The following is a 25,650-nucleotide window of genomic DNA, read 5'->3' on the forward strand; positions in this document are numbered from 1 at the left end:
TCTCCTCAGTGGAGTCGTCTTGGAATGAGTATTATCATCATGCTGCTAGTATCTCAGGGAAGACAGCAGACCTGGGCTGAAACCCAGGATAGTATTACTACTAAGTGCATAAAGAATATGGGTGAAGGGTAGCAGGACTGGCTGGTGGGAAATAGCATTTGATTTTCCAATTAAAATCCAAGAATTTGAGTGGCCAAGGAGAGGAGAAAACTTGAGGATTTCTTTCAAGATTCCATTTTACCTCTTTTTTCTTAGAAAGAATATATGTTACTGGCCCAATTAGAGAAACCAAATGCTTGCATTTTATAACATGCTGATTTTAATTATTTTAGAATCAAGTCTTTTTTGTAACTAAAGGTGGAGAAGTTATGGAAAGAAACCTGATTCTAACTATACATGAACACGTGGGATGGTGGGAATAAAAACAAATTAAAGCAATATTGCAAAGAACTCTCAATTTCCATTTAAAAATATATATGATGATGTTTTTCACCTTTTCACATTCAGCCTATCAGCATATCGAGTGACAAAATGAAAAATCAATTTCAGCTGTGTGTATTTTAAACCTTTACTTAATGATTTGGACTTACCCAACCTAAACATCCAGATGAACATATTAAACTGCTTATTGTACTTTTTATGAATTAAAACTTTATGGTTTGTATTATGTTAGGGTAGGACATAGTTATGTTTGGTGACATTTAAGGGTAGAAAATTGAACCGAACAGTGGTCTAATTAGAACAGTAAATAGTATGGATTTAATTAGCCCCCGTTCCTGATGACAGATTTGATCAGTCGCCAGATATTTACCCTTTCCTTTCACTTGACGGTTACTGAAATATTGCCTCTACCAGGGCTTCATACTGTGCTATGCTATAAATAGGTAGCTTGGCAGGAAGCCATTGGACCTGCTGACCATCGAGATTTGAGTGAAAATGATTGGAAAACCACCTCTTTGCTTCCCGTTATTATTTCTTCATTTTAGCTTTGAAGGACCTTTCTACAGATCTCTCTAATTTAATTCTTTTTTTCTTTTTTGGATGGATGAGGTAATTTGTCTACAAGCTTCGAGAAACCTGTCTGGTTCCATCTCAGGCTGCAGCTTATTACACATCATGGCTTCCTTCATAAACTTTTCCATTCTCCAACCAAGAACGTAGTGACTTGAACTTTCCTATACGGCAGTAGAATGCAGTATTTGTTTACTTGTTGGCTGGTTTCAATGAAGGTAGTGTGTATTTAATTTTCTTGAAGATTCCACAAAATGCAGAGAAGCAAAACCAAAATGAAATATTAAAATCACTGCGAGCTCTTTCACCTGGAGGTAATCACTATGAGACTTTAATTCTCCTTTCTTCCTACATATACATATTTACATGACCTGTATTAAAAATTATATAGGCTTGTGTGTGTTGTTGCTTAATGGTTGCATTTTATCATAAAAAATTTTTTTGTAAAGGAATTCCAAGACCCGTGGAAGTTGATAAGGTAACGAGACAAAGTCATGATCGCGTAACTTGGCTTCATGGAATTCACTATTAGGTCATATTTACTTCTAACCTTTTCATAGGGTTGGGAGAGACACAAAAGTCAAGGTTCTTTTTGTCTTTCCCCAACAGTGTTTGCTGTAGTCCTGCCTCTTCTGTTCTCAGAGGTGATTGGATTGGGTCTTTTTTGCCCATATACGTGTCCGTTTACTACTACATTTTTGTGTGCACACATCTGTAGATTTCTATCTAGCTCTATGTGTAAATGAAAAGACAGAAAAAGCTTTTTGTGTTTTTGGGTATCAAACCTTCCAGTCTTTTCCTTCACAGTTTCTACCCTTTTTGACATATCTAGGGCAGTCTTTCTGGTACTAACTCTATATTAGTGATAATCTATAATTTTCTAGCATTTTATGGCTCCAGTATTTCAATATAAATTTCTAATAAATCTGGAATGACTTTTGAGTTGTTTTGTGAAGTTAGCAATGATTTTGTAGGGTCTATTTCTGGATTCTCATGAAAATATATTAAATCTGATTACTTATTGCTATTTTTTACTGTTTTAATTGAGAAAAATGCCCTTTTATTTGCCTTCCCTTACTTTCTGAATTGATTTTTAAAAAGTGCATGATGTGAGATCTAACAGCAAATTCTGAAGTCATAGCACAGTATTATTAACTGTGAGAATGACATGTTATAGCAGATCTTTGCAACTCTTTCTCTTTGCATGGCTGAGTGTGGATACCTAGTTGATAACTCCTACAGCAGGCCCTGGCTGTCACCATTCTGCTTTCCGCTCTAATGAGCTGGATGACTTTAGATATCTCCTGCAAGTGTGACTTTGCAGTATATATTCTATGACTTGCTGTGTTTTGATGTTTTTTCTTTCCCTTCACATCTAGACCTCAAGAAATGCTCGCTCAGAGGAGGACAGAGATGGCAACTGGGATGCCTGGGGTGACTGGAGTGACTGCTCCCGGACCTGCGGGGGAGGTGCCTCCTATTCTCTGCGGAGATGCCTGACCGGAAGGTCAGTGGTGGCCAGGCCAGCTGCTGTGGGAGTTAGTGCTTCTGGATGGGAAAGAGGAGCACCTGGAAAACTTGACTTTGCCTTGCAGATATACTCTTATGGCACCTGCTGTGTCTAAACATTAGCTTCAAGTTACCATATTTAGATGATAATGGTTATGTTTTCAAAGGTGGGACCATGTGTCACCTGCCTGAGCCTCACAGGACTCAAAACACCAAACATTGGCTTTAAGGAAGGCAGCCTAGCATATTAAGTCTCTGGCTCAATGTTGTCAGGATTTGGGGCAAGATGTCTCCTTTTCTGAGTGTTACTTTTCAGTGACTATTTTAATTCATTTCTCATTCACTTTCTCTGAATGATTAACTCAGAAGGTAATCCACATTCTGTTTTCATACCTTAAATGAGTTTGTGGTAAATGATGTTTGCTAAAATGAATCTTACAAATATAAACTTACTTTATGAGGTTCATAATTTGTAAGAAGCCTGTACTTGCTGTTTTTTATTCATGGGACAATTTAAATCTGAGCCAAGGTTTCTGCCTCATTTCTTGGGTAAGGGAGGGCCCTGACATCCTGGTCCCAGGCAACAGACCCTGGCAGCCATCTTTACATGTGGAGTATTTTCAGGTGAAAGAGCACATTATTGATGCTTGTTCTCCATTTATAGAGCGGAAATGCCCGGAGAGTATATTTGTCCTCTATAATTAGCTCATCTTCCATCAAGGTTGCTTTTTGTGGTGCATTAACAATGACCAAGTACGTCCCACAGTTTCCTTGAGGCAGTGCAGAGCCGGACAGTTGACCCACTCTCCAGGGGGACTTTGAGCCGGAGGTCTCTTTTGTCTACTGAAGAAGGCAGTGGTAGGGGCCTCATCCCAGGGCAAGCTTCAGGAAGTGGCTACAGCAGTGAGTCCAGGGTTAGCCTCAGGAGGCAGGGGGATGTGGTAGAGGCTATTTTAAATGTAAAGGAAATTTTAAATCTTATGTTTCTAATACTAGTATATTTCTAGCCCTGTTCAAGGAGAAGACTGGGAAGCACAGCCCCTTCCCATAACTAGGAAGCTGTAAAACTTAACGAGCCTTGATCTGGCAGGTGCCAGCTGCAAGATAGTGTAGCTCTGCCAGGCAGAGATGTTTTGCTTGCCCTCAAGTCCCAGAGACTTATCACTTCTGGGACAACTCTTTCCAGTCTTGGACAATGATAGATTCTTCCTGCATGTTATAAGATAGTAACCCCAAAAGTAGCTTATGTAGAGTAAATCTTATCTAGCAATATATAACAAAGACATGTGTAACAAACTGGAGAATATTATCTGTACTTCCTTTTGGAAACCTATGTAAGTGACTGTTAACAACCTTAAGTCAGGGCTGGTGATTTGGAACTGAGAGTCCCATCAGGCTGCTAGCATAGTAAACCTGTATGCCTTCCTGTGGCACCATTGTCTTCCATTTGGTCTGGTCCTGAATTCTGCAGCAGTGGAAGCCCTTTTCCCTTTTTTCTGTGAGGCAGTAATAGGTGGGCTCCCAGGGCACCTTTACCAATGGACACTCACAAGCCTTTGATGCAGGTCTTTAGCCCTAAACCCTCTGTACACCCTCGGTGCAGATGAAGAGTTAACACTCTCAAATTCAACTAACACATGTCCTAGCCACATGCTTTTGTAAGTCATCTTTTCCATTGCTAAAACATGAGGACTTGATACAACTTAAAGGAGGAGGGGTTTAATATGGCTCACAGTTTTAGAATATTCAGACCATGGTCAGCAGGCTCCAAGGCAGAAACATCAGGGCTTAGAAGGGTGTGGTAGAGCAGAGCTGCTCAGTTCATAGTGGCCAGGAACCAAAGTAAAGGAACAGTTCCAGAGAGGAAGGGATGAGAGACCAGACATAGACCCTAAGGCATGGGCCTTCCTGACCACCCAAACACATGCAGCAATGTGCTCTGTCCGTCCCCCTCCCCCAAACTCAAAGCCAGTGGAGTAGCTGCTCCAGTGCTTCTCACAGTCTGAGGAGACAAACAACAAGCAAACATTAGGTTACATATAACCAAAAATTGTCAAGAGGATGGATAAATTGGTCATGTTAGTCCTCTCCTCTGGGGCATGTTTACCCTGAGAATTTGTTTACTACTGGGAGAAAGTCAGCCATGTGAAAGGAAGTGCTATGAGAAAAAAACAGATGGTGGAACAAACAGATGCTGGGTTCCTGGGGAAGGACATGGGAGGAGGCTTTTAAACCTGGAGGGAAGCATGGAAGAAGAAAGCAAAACATATTGAAGAAGAATGCAGATTTGTAGGCAAAAGTACCAAGTCTAATTCAGAAAAAAATCATCATTTTAATTTTTACATCGATAATTCCATTTATTTATTTATTGGATTCCTTGTCCTGAAGAGTTCCAAAATTCCTTGAACTGATGCCCTGCAGTAATGAGCTCAGGAAGCATGCTGGTGTCTCACTTCCTGTCTTCCAGGAAAGTCATTTGCCTCCTTCCTGTGCCCCATCTCCTCTTTCCTCGTGTCCTTTTCTTGATTACCTTCTGACTTTTATGGAACACATTCTCCAATAGCTTCCCAGGTATTTGAAAGTATTTTTATTTTCTCCTTAAACTTCAATGATGATTTTTCCAAGTGTGCTATTATGTAGAATTAATTGTCCCTGAGAATTATGGAGACACCACTGATCAGCATCTAATATAAAGTAGTGTTTATGAAGAAATCAGAATCATTCTGGTTTTTCCTTTTTCTTTCTCTCTATAAGAGCATTCATCTGTATTTTGATTGGAATTGCATTAAATCTGCATAACAATTTTGGGAGTATGGCCATTTCTACTATATTGATTTTTCCTACCCAAGAACAAAGGATATCTTTACATTTTCTGATATCTCTTTTAATCTTCTTTTTCAGAGTACTGTAGTTTTCAGTGTAAAGATTTCTCATTTGCTTTGTTAGATGGATTCCTAGGTATTTCATTGTTTTGGACTCTCACTCCAGAAAGAATGGTTAATATCAAGAATTCAACCAAGAGCAAATGTGGGGCTACAGGGAAAGAGGGTACCTTCTTCACTGTTGGTGGAAATGTACTCTTTTAACCATTATAGAACTCAGTGTGGAGATTCCTCAGAAAACTAAAACTAAAGGTTCCATTTGACCCAGCTCTTCTCCTTCTTGGTATTTTCTGGAAAGAATTAAAGGCATCATACCATAGTGATGCATAAATGTCCACATTTATAGACACACAGTTTGTAATAGCCAGATCTTAGCAACAGCCCAAATGCCCATCAACCAATGAATAGATAAAGAAAATGTAGGGTTTTTTTTTCCTACAATGGAATAATACTCTGCCATAAAGAAAGGAAACTTGAGATGTTTCAGGTAAATGAATGTACTTTGTGACATAATCTTAGTGAAATAAATGAGATATGGTACTGTTAGAAGCAATAGGGTAAATAAGAACCAAAATGTATAACAGATATTGAGAAATAAGAAGAAAATGTTCAAATGGGAATGGGAACAAGGGAGGGGTGAAGGGAAAAGGAAAGAAAAGAAAAAGAGAATAAGAATAGGAGAGAAGATGGAAACAAAGCTTTTGCAAATAAAGACGGGAACAGGGGGTTGACCGGGGGGAGTGGGGAAGAAAAAGCAGCAAGACATACAGGTACAAACTCCCTATGACAATTTTTATCAAGTGTATCTAAAATGTACCAAGAAGATTAACTTTTTAAAAGAGTATTCATCTGGCTTGAATGTTCTGAAATTTCGTGCTGCCCTTTCTTGGTGTGAGTCTATGTTCATCCATTGTATTGGATGGGCTCATCTATTATGAAGATTTGTTGCCTTGAGTCTTGAATTATTTATTGCATAATTTGTTTTTTATTTTCCTCTTTTGTTGTCAAAACTCCTACCATTCAGATATTAGATCTAGTTTTCTGTTTGTTTACTTGTCCTGCTTTATGAGAGATTTACCTAAACTTATTTTCCAAATATTTTACTAAATATTTTCTACATAGAATTTCTTACTTTCTCTATAGTTTTTTCTGAGATTTTTTTCCCATGAATTTTTAAAAGCAGCATTTATTCTCTGATTCCCTGAGGATATGAGTAGATTTCTGGGAGGAAGATGCTTTTATTTTTCTCAATTCTGTCCAAATTGTTTTTGTTTAGTCATTTATCAGTGTTTTGCTTTGGAACCTTCTCTAAGCTTTCTGATGACATTTGTATTTAAAGAAAGGAGTTTTGACCTTAACTGCAGAGGCCCGTGCTAGTCTATCTCTTTGTTTGATGTTGTCTCTGGGTGTTGGAGTTCTGACTACTGTGATTTCTCAGAAAAGATTCTTCTGGTTCAAACATCCAAGAACCGAGTAGAGCAGAAAGCTGGAGTCTCAGGACAGACACATCGATTTGGACTTAATCCTTGCTTCGTGCACAGCACTTTTGTCCTTCATCGTACCCAGTTATCTCTCAGTGCACAGGCTTCTGTTTATACTTTGGTGATAACAATATACAATTTTATGTTGAAATAAGGAAGAGGAGCCATTTGCTCTGTTTTTGATCCCAGCTTTATCCCACTGTCAGAAGAGTCTGATGATGTACCATTTCTGGAGCTTTTGGTGAGTTCTGGAGGAAACTGAGTTGCTGGTAGTAACCCCCCATTGCTGTCTGAGGGCTTACCTTTTACTTCTTAGTCTGTGAAGTATAAATTCATACCTAATTGAAATATATGATTCAAATAATCTCATAACTTTTTCAAAATTGAATTTGTAACTAAAATTTCTGTTTTCCTAAATGGTGTCCGGGCCCAGATGGTTTTACTGGAAAATTACATCAAATATTTATAGAAGAATTTACAAAAATTCTATATGATTTCTTCAGGGGGAAGAATTCCAAATTAATTTTATGAATCTAGTGTGATTATAATTCCAAAGCCAGAGAAAGACTAAACAAAAACAAAACTACAGACCTAAGTATCTTGTGAATATAGAAATAAATATTAAGAAAATGGTGTCAACTAGTATCCAGATGTATATAAAAAGAATTGTACATCAAGACCAAGGAGGAGTTGTTTCAAGAATATAAGGCTGGTTCAGTATGTGAAAGTTAGTCACTGTAACCCACCCAGTTGATGGGCTAAAGAAGAAAATATTCATAAGAATAATATTGATTTATTCAGGAAAAGCACTTGACAAATGTCAACATAAATTCATGATGAAGAACTCTGAGAGAAATAGGAATGGAGGGGAACTTCCTCAACTTGATAAGAGCATCTAAATACCCAGCATGATATTTTTACTTGCAGTGAAATACTTAATGCTTTCTCCCTCAGACCTGTCCCCCCACTCATGTTCAGCAGAATGTTGAAAGTTTACCCATTGTAATAAGATAAGAAAATAAGGAAATGGAGTGGATAACATTTTTGTTCATATAGAAAATTCCAAGGTCTACAAAATACCTTCTACAATTAAAAAGGTAGTATGACAAGGTCCAGAAGACAGAATAGCCATAAAAAAATCAATATTGTATTTCTCTTACTAGTGGCAAATACATAGACACCAATATTTGCAATACGATAAACATTGTTTATAATCACACAAAAATGTTTAATACTGTATCTGAGTATGTACAGGACTGAAAGTGCTAGTGGAAGAAATTAAAATCCAAATAAACAAGTCACACTAGAATCATAAAATGAATTGTTCACTGTTTTTGACAACAGAGTACAGATATTATTTCTCCCCAAAGTGATTTATTAGCTTAACCAAATTTCCCCTAAAATCTCAGCAAAATGTTTTTATATGTATAAACAAAATTTTTCTTAGAAAGGGGATCGGTCTTAGAATAAAAGCTAATTTTGAAAAAAACTTGCACATCAGAAGAATCAGTTTCCTGAGGATGAAGGTTATTACTGTGTATAGCTACAGTAATCAAAGGGCTGGTGTTAGCTGAGGGATAAATGCAGAGATCAATGGGAGAAAATATTTGCAAACCACATATGTGATGATGGACTAGTATGTATAGTATGAACTCTTTAAGGTAAACAAATTAAAAAACAAACTAGTAGAAGATGAACAAAGGACATAAATAGATATTTTACCAAAGCGATACACAGAGGGCAAATAATCATATGAAAAGTTGTTCAGCAGTGCTATCACGGAAATACAAACTAAAACCATGAGTTATCATTTCATAACTATTATGATGTCTAAAAAAGAAAAAAATTGACAACATGAAATGCTGACAAAACTGCAGAAAAACCAGATTATTCGTATCTCAGTAGTGGGAACATACGTTGGTGTCACCACTCTGTAAAACAGGTAATTTATTTAAAACAAAAATTTAAACATATACACTCGCTACAACTCAGTCCTTGCATTTCTGGGCATTTGTCACAGAGAATTGACACTCGCCACATAAAAAATGGACCTGAATGCTTATAGATACTTTCTTTGGATTATCTACAAAGTGGAAACAACCCAGATATCCTTCCTTTGGTGAACAGTTAGCTCCACAGCACTAAAAAGAAACCATCAGTGCATACAACAGTCTGGGTGAATCTTCAGAGAATTATGATGAGATTTTAAAGAAGTCAATCTCCAAATGTCATGTACTCCATGGTTCTGCTTCCATACACTGCTGAAATGACAAACACGGTAGAAACATAGAACAGATTAGTAGCTACCCAGTGGAAAGGGAGAGGTGGGGAAGCTTAGAGCGTCCTGATAAAACAAGAGTTCTATGCCTAAACTGTGTTAATGTGGCCACCCTCACTGTGACAGTCTTACAAGATATTATAATCAAAGCAAACTAGGTAGAGTTCTTTCCCTTTTCCTCTCTCTCCTCCCCCTTCTCCTTCTCTCCTTCCTTCCTTCCTTCCTTCCTTCCTTCCTTCCTTCCTTCCTTCCTTCCTTCCTTCTTTCTTTCCTTTCTCTCTTCCTTCTTCCTACATTCCTTCTTATTTTTGGTACAGGAGATTGAACCTAAGGTCTCCACACTGAGTTATAGCCCCAGAAAAGCCTCCCCCCCCCACCCATTTTTAAAATACTTGAGATTGCATTTTGCTAAGTCACTAAATTGCCTGGCTTGAGCTAGAAGTTGAGATTCTCTTGAATCAGCCTCCAGACTCCTGGGATTACAGGCTTATGCCACCATGCTGACGACTTTGTTTCTTACAAAAGCACGTGGTTTACAGTTCTTTTCAGATGAAAGATTTTATTTCATTAAAAGATATTCAGAAATTTAAGTTAGACAGGATCTGAATCCTTTCAAAATGTAAACCTACAGGAAATTGAGGAAATCCACACAGCCACAATCACAGGAAAATGAAGACCAGTCCTATAAGTACATAACTGATTTTGTGCTTTTCCCAGTGATGGAGAAAGGATTTCCTGGTCTCTAGGACTCAGGCCAATGAATTTTTCTTGTTTCATAATCATTGGAGAACAAGTCTTGAGTGTATGTGAGGCACAGCATTGGAGCTATGACCCCTAAATAAAGGAAGAACCTTGAAGGTCAGACACTAGCGGAACATCTGTACTAGCAAAAACCATTACACACCAGTGTAAGCAGGTTAAATATCTTAATTCTAAACAGAAGAAAGTTTTGCACTTTGGAACCATGGACTTTTCTCTCAAGAATTTGAAGTATATCAACCTATCTATATTGTATATGTTAAATATGTTGAGTGTGTATATCTCATACAATTGTAGAAGATTTGAGATGCAAATATTAACCTGAAAAGTGGCTTGAGGTAACAGGCAGTGAGGACAGATCGAGCCATGTTGAGCAGGATTCCTTCATTAGAGCCCTGGCTAGTCACAGTTCACAATTCTCAAATACATAACCCCTAAGGCAATTTTCTGTTAGTGTCTGCAGGCCCAGCAGTGATGATTTAAGGAAGAAGAGTCATCTATACTGATGAAAACAGCAGTTGATAAAAGTAATATTTACAATTGAAAAGAAAAATCGTAGCAAACTAGGAATAGAGGTGCATAGTAGATATTGTCCTTCATAGAAAAATGTCACAGGTTATTTCACATTTGGTGTGAGATAAGAGTACCTGCTGTCACTAAATATTCATTACTGTACTTGAGGTTCTAGTCAGTATATTAAGGCAAAAAAAAAGCAAGGTATAAAATTAGGAAAGAAATAACTTTCACTATCCAAAGACTACATAATTGTGTAGGCATAAAACCTAACAGGACCTATCCATAAAGTAATAGAGCTAATAAAAGTTCATTAAAAATTGATAGAAACAAAATTAAGGCACAGACAGTAATGAAAAGTAATTATTAAGCAAATTTCAAAAAGGTGAAACTTACACTGCTAACAAAATCTAGAGGACCTTGTCATAAAGTCAACAAAAGTTGTTCAGACCTACATGAAATATTTTAGAAGCACACCAAAATAAATGGAGCAATATCATGTGATAAATAGGAAATCTCAACGTTGTAAAATGACAGCCCCTCTAAAATTAATCTTTAAATGAAATATCATCCTAAAAATTCTAGCAACCATATAGAAATAGGTAACGAAAAGAGTTTTTAAAAAGAACAAAATAAGAAATGTGAATAGACACTAGAATTTTAAAATGTAAGTATAGGAGTGGCTTGGCAGAAACAGATCAATGTAGCAAAACTGAGAGTTTAGAAATAGTTGAGCAGGACAAGCAAGTTGTAAGTTATATGTAACACTTCCTAGTTACCTCTTTCATTTCTGAAGTAGTATTTGCTTAACTTTTTCATTTCTTAGGACTTAGGTAGTATTCTTCCATCTATTTATATACTAATCCTAGCCTGGATTCTGGAATTTGCTTTTAGGACTGAGACACTCCAAAGTTCCCTCCCCCTGAACTCATCTAATTTGAACAAAGACAGGATGTTAGAAAGCACCCTGCACCAAATTTACATACAATTAGTAAGTGAGAGGTGAGTGTATGCTAGTATGCGTCTGTTTTCCAGCTTGGTTCCCGGTGTGGTGCAAGACATGGGCTTGTCCACTTGCCCAATATCTAAGAAACAGGAGCAGAGACATCATTTTCCTGCACAAAAATGAAATGAACTCAACTCGCGAAGAGAAGATTTTTTAATAATGCAAATATTCCTACTGCCTGCCTTTTAGGCAGCTGCAGTCCTAAGCGTTCCTGACCCATGCCTATATTCAGAACTCTCATTGTCATTTTGGAAAGGGCTCTGAGATCTTTAAAAAGGAAACCTCCTTCCCTTGGAAGGCTTATCGGGTCTCTTTATCCCTGAGCAGCCGTAGAGGCTTAGTAAGTCTTCATAAATATTGGGCACTTGCAGTCAGTTTTTCTTGGAAGAGGACTACGGAGATGATTACATGTGAAACCAAACAAAAAGTCATCCCAAAGCTTTAGGAAGCATTTCAGTGCCTCCTCTTATCAGCCTGCTCCTTTAAATTCATGATTTAAGGAAGGAGATGAATGTAGGTTACTCTGCTCGTTTATTTCTTTGGGGATAAAGTTATTTCAACTTGATTACGTCTGAGTACTCAAGTCACTTCTCTTGGGCCGCACACCAGCCAGAATGTCTCTTTCTCTTGCAAAAAATTGTAACTTAATATTCCAGACAAGTACCAGCCATGGGAAACACAGGTTTAATTTAACTACTACTTTAAAAATTAATATATTTTTATTCTTCAAAACACATGCTTTTCAGTCTTTAAGGCACTATTTGAGTCAATATATCATCATGAATATAATAAATTATAGTGCTATAAACTCTAGGCAAACTTTATTAATGTTTTTAATGTATCCTCATGTGGAATCAACATATGTTTTTCATATATTCATAAATCTATGACTTCGAAAAATCCTCAGTTTCAGGGTGCTATGAGTGTTGTAATGGATAGAAAATTCCTAATTGTGAAATGATGTTTTTGAATTTTCATATGCTCCTGATAGCCATTAGCTCTGGCATATACTAATTAGAATGATATTAAAAACTTGCAAGTAATATTTCTGCAGCTTAGTTGCTGTGGGCCAAGGGAATTATTTCCAGAATAAGCTGGCAGGTTTCTGTTTGGGGAATTAGGACTCCAGTGTCCTTAACTTTAAAATAACTTGCATTTCATTTTATGCCAGTTTCATAAAGTAGTCATTCATTTTCATACTAAATTGTAACCAAAGCATGGCACATCAAGAGGGGCCAGTCAGAGGTTCAGTGCATGCTGCATTGCAGAAATAGAGCAGAAGGTTAAAAGATGGTGGCCGGAGGATCAGTTTAAAAAGGCCTGCAGCTAATTTACAAGGGGAACAGAGAGTTAATCTCCTTGCATCTTTGTATCCATATCCAGGAATGCAGTAGGGTTTAACCCAAAAAGTAGCTGAAGAACGGAATGAGCCCAAAATAGTGCCTTATATTTTGAGAATTCATGAAATTAAATGCTTTCTTTTCCATATTACTTTGCTGTGGTTGCGGTGGGATTTATAGGGGAGATGTACTTACTTTTTATATTTAGAATCTTTTAGACTAAGATTTTTTAGACGGAATATTCACAATGCAAAGCAGTGGCTCATAGTTATTCAACTTTCAGTGAGAACGCACACAGCAGGTGGCAGTGGAGTACAGAGGCGGTCTACACAGTAGGCCTGAGCTAGGGCCATGAGATACCTGTGAGCAGTGTTCCTTTCTTACCTTTTGGCATAGATTTTTTATAAAAATAATTTTTACTTAAATAGTTAAAATTAAACAATTACTCAAAATGCATCTGAAAAGCTATTCCTGAATCTCTAAGGTGCTTTTAAAGAAAAGGCTATTTTTAAAAAATATTTCAACACTTTTGTTATAAAAAAAACCTACTATTTTTATCACCTTAATCTCGTGAACTATCTCTTTAATTTGTCCGCCTCTTTGAAATTCGAAATGAAAGCTCTTTAGGACTAAGTCTGCGTAGTACAAAAAGCTCTTGGTTATCACCTTCGCAATCTATTAGCAGCTTTGCTCTGCTGGAGCTTTTCCAACATAAGCATAGTAGTTTTAATTGCCCTTTCACTTTTCCTGTTATTTATTTTCTCTTTTATCCATACCAAAAACAATATGAAACAAGACTTGTAAGTGAATGACCGCATCCACAGAAAGAGCTGTTGTTCTCCCGCAAAATTGGGTTATGTCCCTTAGGCCAAGAGAAACACTTCACCTCAGCGCAGTTTTCCTGGCAGCCTCTCAATTTGATGCTTCTTGAATATTTAAAATGTAATGTAGTCTCATCAAGATCTCCATAAATAACAGAATAGTATATCGCTGACAAGTCCAAGGATTAGAAATGTGTAATCACCAACTATGAAGATTCAATTAACCCCACTGATAATCTGGGAAGATGTTCTAAACCGCAAGCTGAAAAGGAGCAACTAATTGAATACCTTGTCTTCAAGTTCAGGAATTTAGCCCTCATCTGGTTAGTGCTTTTGGAGGCTGCCATATTACTGTTCTTTGCACTCCAAAACTTTTTTGTTCCAAAGCTTTCTAAATCCAGTTAGGGCTGTACCTTCCAGATAGCATAGGCTCTGAGGACACCAGGGGGATATGTCACCAATGGAACAGAAATTAGAAGGTGGCATTGGTATAACGTGACAGTGGAGAGGGGTGATTTTTTAGGGTTGCACAAAAAGAAAAGTGAAAATCAGAATTAAGTTATATCAGTGCAAAAAATACTAAATAATCACCACAGAAAATAAAATCAGTCATAGGAAAAAATATCTGTAGGAGAATTTTTGGTGGCAGAAAAGACAGTCTACCAAATGAAATGATTATAAGAGAAAATTAGGCACAGATTGATAAAGAAATTTTGGGTAGAGAGAAAGAGAGGTCTAAGCTCAGAATTAAAGACATTACCTGCATGAGAGCAGTATTCACAATCACAGCCTGAAAATAAGCAGTAGTAGTGGAAATGAATGAATTTCTGTTAAAATGCACATGGGCCAGGGGTTTAGCTCAGTGGTCAAGCGCCTGCCTGGCAAGCATATGGTTGTGAGCTCAATACTCAGTACCGAAAAAATAAAAAATAAGATAAAAAAATGCACAACATAAAATTAATAAAAGTGCATCAAGTGAATGCATATTTATTTAAAATACAGACACAATTTTTAGTAATTTTGTATTCCTTCCAAAAGAGCTCACCTTCTTAAGTCAAAATTGATGAAAGAAAGAAAACACACCTAACTTCATCCTCACTGTAACTTTTACTTCAAATACTAACAAACCAAAGCAAAACAAAATTCTCTAGAAAGAGAAATAAAACACATTTGCAAAAGAATAAAAACCAGACTTCTCCTCTGTAAATCTGAATGTCAGTGATTAGTGGAGCATGGTTTTAGTTTTGGAGAAAAAGAATTTTGTAAATAGTAATACTGTACCAGCCGCAATACCTTATCTGTGTGAAAGACACAGGCTCAGTAATATGCCAACTATATGTGCTTCTTGAAAAAGCAAACAAAGAAACCTTAGCCAACCCGGAGTTAAAAACTCATACATTAAAAAAAAAAAATCATGACAGGACTGAAATGTGTTACCTATTTTTAGATTTGTGTTCTAAATGTGAAAAAAAAATAAAAACATAAAGATGCTTAGCAAAACTTTTTATATTATATTAAAAAAAAACAGGCTGAGTAGTCCTTCTTCTAGGTACTTACCTAAGAAAAATTAAAAGTTATGTTCCCACAAAACTTATATGTGAATGATTACAGTAGTTTTTATGTAATTTCCCCCAAAATGGAAATAAATATGAAGCTAGTGACTGATTAAATAACCTCTGTGTACACATCCAATAGACTGCTTAGCAATTTAAAAGATGCAGACTTTATATATGTAACAAGAATGAATTTCAAATGTATGGTGCCAAAAAACAATACTGTCCTTTAAGAGCTACATACTGGATAATTCCATTCATATCATCTTCTGGAAAGGGCAGAATTACAGGGGCAAAAAGCAGTGGTTGCCAGGAGCCAAGAGTTGGGAGGAGTTGACCACACAGGGCAGGATGATGGCATCTTTAGAGGCGATGCCAAGTATTGATTAGTGGTTACACTGCTGTGTGGGTTTGTCAGAGCTCAAACTGTATGCACCTCCCCGTGAGTTTTCCTGTATGTAAACTTTAAAAGTAGGAAACAAGCAGCATTACCACAATAGACAACAGGTATATAACAATGTGAATGTACTTAACCAATACTGATTTATAGTCTTAAAAATGCTTCAATAAATGCAAAGGAACTAAAATTATTGCATGCATGTTATCAGATCATAGTTTATGAAACTTGAAATTAATGTCAAAAGAAACCACAAAAACTACATAAACACATGGAAATTAAATAACACTCTCCTGAACAAACAGTGGGTCACAGATGAATTTAAAGAAGAAATTAGATAGTTTTTACAATTAAAATAGTAATGCCTGTATGACATACTGGAACTTAGGGAACACAATGAGAAAAGTTTGTAGCAGCGTATTCCTACATGAGAAAACAACCTAATTTGAACCTCAAAGTTCTAGAAGAAGAGCAAATTAAACACCAGGGGCATACAACAGAGGAAATTATAAAAATCAGAGCAGAAACAAATTCAACTGAGACCAAGAAAACAATACAAAGAATCAGTGAATCAAAAAGTTGGTTCTCTGAAAGATTAAACTGACAAATCCTTGAGCAACCTTATGCAAAAAAGGAAAGAAAAGACAAATCCATACAATTAGCAAAGAAAAGGGGTATATCACAACAGATCCTGCAAAAATCCAGAAGATCATCAGTACCTACTTCAAAAAACTGTACCCTGATATGATGGAAAACATGGAAGAAATGGACAAGTTTCTACATACATATGAAGTACCCCAAAGAGTCAAGAAGATTTTAAAATTTTGAATAACTCAGTAACAGTCAATGAAATTTAAGAAGTAATAATAAAAAAGACTGCCAACAAGGAAAAGCACAGGTTCTGACAGATTCAATGTTAAATTCTATGTAAATTTTAGAGATCTAATGTCATTATTACTCAGTGGAATTGAAAGTGAAGCAACACTCCCAAACTCATTCGTAGAAGCAAGTATTGCCTTGATATCAAAACCACAGAAACATCTATCCATGAAAGAGACTATAGGCCAATCTGCTTCATGAACATGGATACAAAAATCCTCAAGATACTGACAAACAGAATGCCACAAATCATTAAAAAGATTGTACACTAAGATCAAGTAAGGTTTATCCCAGGGATCCAAAAATGGTTCAGCATACACAAATCAATAAAAGTAATACACTGCATTAACATAAGCAAGGACAAAAACCATGTGATCATCTCCATAGATGCATAAAAAGCATTTGACAAAGTCCAACACTCATTCATAAGAAAAACCCTACAGAAAATTAGAATAGATGGTCTTCATTTCAATCTGATAAAAGCCATCCAGGACAAACCAACAGCCAACATCATACTAAAAATAGTGAAAATATGAATGTTTTCAATCTAAAATCAGGCACAAGACAAAGATACCCACCATCACCATTCCTGTAAAATATATATAAATGGAAACATTAGCCAGAGCAATTAGATAATAGAAAGAAATAAAGCTAGGAAAGGAAGAAGTTAAATTATCATTATTTGCTGACATGATACTCTGTGGAAGACCCCAAACATTCCAGCAAAAGACTCATAGGATTAATAACCAAATTTGACAGTGTAGCAGGATACACTGGATACACAAGAAAGTCAACACTCAAAAATCAATACCATTACTGTACCTGAATAACAAACTCAACACCTTTCACAATAGCATCAAGAAAAATTAAATTCTTAGGAACCAATCTAATGAAGTAAGTAAAAGGTCTCTACATTGAAAACATAGTACTCTGAGAAATGAGATCAAGATGATAACAGAAAATGGAAGGATAGGCTCTGTTCTTAGATAGGCAGAACCAAGATAGCAAGAATGACCTTACTTCCAAAAATTGTTATACAGGTTCAGTACAATTCCAATCAAATTACCAATAACATACCTTACAGAATTAGAGAAAATAACTCTAAAAATTTATATGTGTTATGGATTAAGAATTGGTGGTCAACTTAACGCCAGCTGGATTACATCAGCATAGTGCTGAGCATAGATGCTCCACCTAAGGAAAGTTGCCAGCATAAATAGAGAGGTGGAGAAGGAGAAGGAAGGCATTAATGCATTGTTGCGTTGAGGTGTTGAGGCATTGTGGGTTCTCCTACGAGTTGCTGTTTGAGCCATTGGTTTTCCTGGAGAAGCTCTGGTCCTCACATCAAGCATTGCTTCCTGGCTCCAGAATGGAAGACATGTGCCGCTTGTCTCCAGGATGAACTCATCATGCTGGCTTCCTGGCAAGTACTCAACTGTGCTTATCGTGGGAAGAGCTCGGGGCCTCCGTATGGCTGAGGATGGCTGTGGTGCCTTTCAGGACAGCCCTGGTCTTTGTTGTGAGTGTGACTTCTCGGCTCCAGTGTAGAACCCTCATCCCACCAGCACAGCTCCTTCACCCTCCCTGCTGGCATGGACTTTCTGGCTCCCACCACTGAACTTTGGGCCTTCCCAGCATGGATCCATAAAAGAGACTGATGTGAGTCTTTCTTGTGGGCTCTGGACCTCCAGTTGGACTCGTGGGAGGATTGTCATGAGCTTTGGTTTTTTCATCTGAACTCATATGGGACATTGTTGTGGGATTTAGGCCCTTAATGAAATATTCTATGTCTTTGGTGTTGCAGATAGAGTTCTTACAGTTGTGTTAACTCTGGGTGACCATCATAAAAATAATATTATAAATTCCATGTCTTGAGTCTAATTGTTCTCTGCACAACCCCTAACTACATCAATATGTATCCAGAAGAGATCTAGAATAGAAAAAGTAATTTTGGGCAAAAAGAGCAAGGCAGGAGGCATCATGATTCCTGATCTGAGGTTATATTACAGCTACCATTATAAAAACAGTATGTTACTGGTAAAAAACCAACCAAACAAAAAAACCAGACCTGCATATTAATGGAACAAAACAAGAGATGCAGAAACAGCTCCAAACACACTCAGCTACCTTATCTTAGACAAAGGAGTCAAAGCCCTTCACTGGAAGAAAGATAGCCTCTTCAATAAATTGTGCTGGGAAAACTGGCTTTGTACATGCCAAAAACTGAACTCTTATCTCTCATCATGCACTAAGCTAAAATTGAAATGAATCAAAGACCTAAATATTAAAACATAAACACTAAGTCTGCTGGAAGTTAGGATAAGTAAAACTCCTAAAAACATAGGTGGAGGTAAAGATTTTGTGAACAAAATCCAATTGCACAGGAAATATTACAGAGAATAGACAATTTGGATTACATCAAATTTAAAAAGCTTTTACATAACGAAATCACCAACTGAGTGAAGAGATGACACACAGAATGAGACAAAAGTTTTATCACTTACTCTTCAGATAAGAACTTAACATCTAGAATATATAAAGAATTAAAAAATGGACATCTGAAATGAATAGATATTTCTCAGATGAAGAAATACAAACAGCAAATAAATATATGAAAAAATCCTCAACATCACTGTCATGTGAGAATGCAAATTAAAATAACACAGATTCCATCTTACTCTCGAATGAATGGCTATCACAAAATCAATCAACAACAAACGGTGAGGCTGTGGAGGAAAAGAAACACTTCTCCACTGTTGGAGGGGGTGTAAACTGGTATAGCCACTATGGAATTCAGTATGGAGATTTTCTCAAAAAATGAAAATATAAGTTCCGTTTGATACAGTAGTTCCCCTGCTAAGTATCTTCCCAAAAGAGTTAGAAGTACCATACCACAGTGATATATGCATACCCATATTTATAGCAGCACAATTTAAAATTGTTAAATCTTGGAAACAATCCATATGCCCATCGACAGGTGAGTGGATTAAAAAATGGTATTTATAGAGAAGAATAAACTTGAATCATTTGTAGGAAATGGATGCACCTGTGAACATACTCCTAAGTGAAATAAATTGGACACACAAGTTAAAATATTGCATTGTTTCTCTTGTGTGAGAAACCCAAAGAGTATATAAGTAGTATGATGAAGGCTAAATATTGTGAAATTGGAAGAAAATATTCAAATGAGAAGGGGAACAAGGGCAGAGTGAGGGAGAAGGGAGAAAAGTAAGAGAAATAAAGAGAATAGAAGGAAAATGGAAACAAAGCTTTTATAAACGAGGAGGGGGAGAAAGGGTACAGGGAATGCAAGGATTGGGGAAAAAAGAAGAATCAAGGTTTATTATGTACAGGTACAAATTCCTTATGATGAATGCGATCAATTTGTATGACCAGTTTGTACAAATAGAAAATTTAAAGTTAAAAACAAAAGTAAAATGGTTAAGATGGTAAATTTCAAGATATGCCAATTTTACCACAATTACAAACTTCTAAATTCAAAACAACAAAATAATACATGTATAATGGACTAATGTATAATCATTAAAACAATGTTTTCTAAAGAATTATCAATAAAATGGGAAAATGCTTATAATATTAAATTAAAGAAAGCACAAAACTGAATTAATGGCCGAATTTTCATTCTGCAAATAAATCATGGCAGAAATATTGGAAGAGTAAAGGCTAGAATTGTAAGAGCAAAGAGCTTGTTGAAGAAATTTTGTATGACTGACTTTCTACCTCACCATCTCGACACAGTATTGTCTTTCACTCACTGCTTTTGTAATCAGTAAAAACAAGGACACTAGACGGTACCTTGGGGAGCAGGATTAGTTATATATTACTAATGCCATCAAGCACTTCATATAGGCTCAAGAATGACATTTAAACTTAGAAATACTTCACTAAGATTTCCACATTTTTCTATAAAATATTAGAATAAGGAACCTTGTAGGATGTGGTGATACGTCCTTTTAATTCTAGCACCTTGGGAAGCTAAGGCAGGAGAATCACAAGTTTGAGCTCAGCCTGGGGAGTTTAGTGATTTAGTGAGAACCTGACTCAAAATTTAAAAAAATAAAAATAAAAAAGGGCTGGGGATGTAGTTCAATGTGAAGATCTAGAATTCAATTTCTAGAATGGCAAAAGAAAAATAAAAAGAATAACATTTAAAATTCTATTCTCATAAGACTATTTTTAAGAACCTCATTGCTAGATGATTTTGTCACTGTAAAAACATCATAAAATGCATTTGTGCAAATAAACATAGCTGTGATATCATCTAGTTATGTAGCAGAAAATACCCTTCAACCAGTCTATTAGTTGCTTACGTAAGAGTTCCTGTTCCTGTAAGTTTCTACTAGTTCTGTCTTGAAAAAATGGCTGATCACTGTGATGTATAGCCGGTCATTATGATGCATATTATAAGAACCAATCAGTAACTGCCAAATGCTCTGCTTCTGTACTTCCTGCTTACTTATCCCATATAAGCCTCAAAGTACCAAGGATTAGACTTGATATTTTGAGAATGATCCTGATCAGTGCCCATTGATGTTAAATAAATCTGCCTCCAAATCCTGGGTGTTGTTTTGGTGTTTCTGCTTGCCATTGCAGTAATGTAATCATAGGGGACCCTCACTTTCATTTACATGATTTGTGGACAGAAGCATAATATGTGGTACTTGAATGTGCTGTCTATTGACTTTTAGTTGAAGGGATTGATTTAAATCTGTGTTTGGTTTTCCTCATTTCAAATTTTCCATTCAGTTGACCTGAAAGACAGAAAAGAAAAACAAGTAGGTAATGCCACTGAAAAATTGGGAAAGGTGCCATTACTACGTCTAATGACCCGGAGGAGTTTATGTAGAATATACAGCAATGAACACTGGACTGATGGAAGTGCCTATTGGATGGGATTTCAAGTATTCAAAGGCCATGTCAGCGGGGAAATTGAGTTGTAGAGTCTCTAAGCTGGAGGGAAGGACAGGTTATGTGACTGGTGACATTGCTGGAGGATTCTCACACTAATGGTATTAATATCCCAAGAAAGCTGCCCCAATACTATTTCATAGAGATTATTTAGTGAGGTTGATGATTGGAAGAAAGCAGAAGTGTTGCCACAGGCAGATTTCTGACAGAGTCAGTCATAGCAACGGAGGAAGACAGCCAATGCCCAGCTGACCTGGGCTGTTTCAGGAAAAGGGAGAGAGAAGGTCCCTGGGGGAACAGCCACAGAAATGCTTCTTTTTGTAGCTTGGTCTTTCTCCTCATAGAAAAACAACACAACTGTACATATTAAAAACACACCCACAACCACAACATGTTAATTTTAGTGGTTACGTGGGCCCTGGGCAGGACTCACATTGAGTAATAAAGTTAGTTACAACATTAAACAGCTGAGGAATTCCCTCTCTATTTAGTGTACTCTTCATGAGAGTTGTCACTCTCATGATCCATGGAAGTTATTTTATTAGAATTTAAACCTTAAAATCTTTGAGATAATGTGATTAGCAAAAAAATTCTTTTAGGACTAGTATCTGGTTTTTGCTTTCTTTAAGCCTCCTACTTCTACAAAATCATTATATTCTTTTTTCCTCCTTCAGGAATTGTGAAGGACAGAATATTCGATACAAGACATGCAGCCATCACGTAAGTCCTAGAATAACAATATAAAACCCAACAAAGTCATGTTTTAAGTATAAGTATTGTAAAGCTAACAATTTTTTGTGAAGCTTGAGTACTTGTTGAATTGACAACTGCTTTTGTGTATCCAGTATCTTCTATTTATCCTAGCTTGTTGACCATTTAATAATTTCCTTTTTCATAGAAATAATACGTAACACCATAAACTCCTGCAGAGTTTATAGTGTTTTGGTTCACTCTCTCGCCTGAACTGCACAGGGTCTCTCAGCTACAGGCAGGCAAATGTGATTATTTCTGATACGCAACCAAGGAACTGCAGCAGAGAAAGGGAAAGATGAATTTACGGTTATATCAGAAGAATACAAAGAATGTGGACTTGAACAGTCTAGCACTGTGTCTGCCACCGCAAACCATCTGTCTTGTCCAGTACAAAATATGTTCAGGCGACTTGTCAGAAGATCACATGAAATGAGAGATGTATACAAACCTCACTCTTATTTCCCATCAGTCACTACTAAAATAAATTAGAATATTTTTCTTTGCAAGTGTAAAAAATACCAACTAGACACAAGGATTCAATCTTCCTTTCCACTCAAAACATTTCCCTTGTTACTGCCATTGATGCACACCCAAATTAAAATGGTAGGAATTAAAAGGAAACCGAGATGCTGAAGAATTCATCTGATGAGATTTAGTTGTTCCCTTGCACAGCAGTTTGAAAAGATCCCCAGTTCTTTGGGATGATGAAATGATGCTGCAGGCCGTGATAACTAAAGCCTGGTAGCTTGGAATAACACATGTGCCATGAGTGCTGATGTAATCGGTGAGACAGTACATTGTAAGAGATCACTGTGGGCGCTCCAAGCCCTGGAACAGCAGGACAGAGCAGAATATCCACAGTTAGCAAGGGGTAAAGGTCAGGGAAGAGCAGGGAATGACCCCTTCTGTGTGTCCTTGTGTCTCCTGCCGCAGTCCCCAGAAGGTCCTCTGCCTAAGGTAGACTTTACAGCTGCATTTCCTGAATCCTGCAGCCACAGCAGAGGATGCTACATATAATGGACTCCAGACATGAAAGGGAAAGTCAGCTGAGCTGTTGCACTGGAGGCGAGAGGGACGTGCATGCTGAGTGCACAGATGAAAAATCTTTGCTGTGCAGGGGGTGGTGCTTCAAGAGGAAAGAGTCGGTGTCTCGACCACATTGCTGTCCCCAAGAAATCAGGCTGTGGTTCAGTGGCTCTCCCAGGTCCATTCTGTTGGGGAGATAGGGCTTTCAGCCTTGGGACTGAAAGACGAGGAACAGGCATGCCTGTGTGCAGGGCTCTGGCTCCCACATGCCTGCTGTCCCCAGACAGAAGCATCATTCAGCACTAAGCATAGATCCTTAAAAGCTGGCGCCTGGACCCATGGCCCCAGAAAAGAATGACTCTTATCACAGGTCTATCAGAGCAGTGGCAGTCTCCAAGAGAAGTCATGCGTGTCATCCAGGAGGTCTCACATCTGAATTCGCTGCAGGTTTTCTTATACCAGAGTTTTAGGATTAATGGCAATCATGGTAGAGACAAAGAGAAAAGTACTTCTGCTTATGCAGTATATCACAATTTGGCAAGAATGTTTGTGATATGTACATATTTATCATGAGCACAATTAGGTCTCCAGACCTCCAGACCTCCACCATAAAGTCACCCTGATCCTCCTGAAATGCCACCTTTTCTATGCCACTGCCCTATTTGAATCCTCAGTACTTTTCAGTTCCCCCACTCACATGCAGAAACCTTGAGACATTGACTGAATATGTATGGTGTGTTCAAAACATATAGTGAGTGTTTATTACAGTAAAAGGCACATTGCTCTGAATCTGGCCCAGAATCTTCCCATTTCTTTGAACACACTATCCCATTATCCTTGCCCCTTTCTGAAACAGCTCTGGAGATCCTTTCTTGGATATCTTTAGTTGTGTTGTGACTGCCTCAATTCAAAATTTTGACCTTTCAATCATTTTTTTTACTTCAAGGGAGATCCAGAAGTCTTACCAAGATCTGATGAATAGGGTGGAAGAGGACACTTTGTAATGTTTTTGCCAGCCTGCATTTTGTGGGTGGTAGCTGGCAACAGCATTCACCATATTTTTGGTCACAGTTTATAAAACATGCTCATGAAAGAGGACTTCCAGAATTGCTTTAGCAAGTGACAAGAACAATTGGATAAGTATGTGCAGAGCCAGGGGATGTATTTAGAGGGGATTAAAGGTAATGTGTCTTTCATTGTAATATTTTTTTAAAAGTCTAGACTTTCACTCTACAGTTCAACCACACTTTGAATCTCTTCTTCAATGCACAAATCTCATGTTTGATGAACAATGCAGTGCAAGTCCCCTTAAAGATACTAAATTTATTTTTGTTTGCTCATGCTGTGTTCTATGTCTCGGTGAATTCCTGTTTACATCACACCATCCTTTAAATCTCATCCAAGATTTCACGTTTCCACTGTGCCTTATTTTACTAGTTCATGCTTATAGTGTCCGTCTCCCATAATTCATTTTATGCTAGAAATTTTTATCATTTGTTATATACAAAAGGAACACCAAATTTGACTCAGATTACGACTAGGATAAGAAGATAACATGAAAGTTTAAAGTTTTCTTATAAACAAAACAATGTTTCTTAAAGTCCCTACTTAGGGATTATCTGGGAGAGAAATTAAATTTCTAAGCCAAATTAAAGCTTATTAATTATACAGTCCTAGCATAAATAGTCTCTTACATAATACTCTGTCTCTCTTGCATGAAAATACTCAGGTTATTAGGTAATCTTCCTTGGCTTTTCTCCTTAAATAGTCCATGTGGTGTATACATTTCTGTGCTCTTGGGAGGAGAAGGAGACCCTTATTTATAGGGTGATCTGAGTAGGTGCTAGGTATCAGCTGTTGACTGGGGAACCATTTTTGCCTCTCCTCATTATCCTCCTCCCCTTTTTCTCTTCCCTTTTCTCTCTTTTTCTCTTATTTCTTCTCCTCTCTCCCCTACTTCTCCTTCCTCCATTTCTTCTTGTCTTGCTTTCTCTCCTCCTCCTTTTTCTTTTCTGTACTTCCCAGTCTGACCACTGCCTCCTAACACATAATTCTATATTTGATTTATCAATGACCTCTGTCAGGCTAGAGCTAAGTGTTGCTGATCTAGCCTCTATTATTTATTAGCTTTATCTCATCAGCTTTCTGATTTAACTTTTGGGTAAGAATTGCATTCCTTTAATTGCAACCCTCCTATAACTCTACACACCCCACAGTGACACATGATTCCATTCTGTCTCATGCCTATAAAAGCTGCATCTCCAATCAGAGAACAAGCCCACTGAGTGATAGTGTTGGATTATATTCTTTTTATTTTCTGCCCCATGTGACTTAGGGCAAAGCTCATAAAGCATTAAGTAGGTGTTGCTTTAAACCAAACTACTATTTAAGAAACACTTCTCAAGAAAAGGAAAACTGAAGAATGTTGATTGTTCACGTTTCTTAAATATTGACTATATTGTGTAAGACACAAGAATCACCAGATTGTCTTGTCCTGGTATATGGACTGGCTG

At 37.1% G+C, this 25,650-nt stretch overlaps 1 protein-coding gene across 6 annotated transcripts in view; it reads left to right on the forward strand.

Annotated features, from left to right (window-relative positions):
• The window catches only part of Adamtsl3 (ADAMTS like 3), a 321,817-nt gene that overhangs the window by 101,163 nt on the left and 195,004 nt on the right, over positions 1 to 25,650 (forward strand). For all 6 annotated transcript variants that reach the window (XM_013158894.2, XM_013158893.2, XM_013158895.2 and 3 more), the window contains exons 4-5: positions 2,391 to 2,518; positions 22,033 to 22,078. In XM_013158894.2, the coding sequence (XP_013014348.1) occupies positions 2,391 to 2,518; positions 22,033 to 22,078 (174 nt within the window). The remainder of the gene's footprint in view (positions 1 to 2,390; positions 2,519 to 22,032; positions 22,079 to 25,650) is intronic.

This window comes from Cavia porcellus, unplaced genomic scaffold (genome assembly GCF_034190915.1).
Source record: "Cavia porcellus strain 051 isolate PalLab524CR breed Dunkin Hartley unplaced genomic scaffold, mCavPor4.1 scaffold_6, whole genome shotgun sequence".
NCBI classification, from domain to species: Eukaryota; Metazoa; Chordata; class Mammalia; order Rodentia; family Caviidae; genus Cavia; species Cavia porcellus.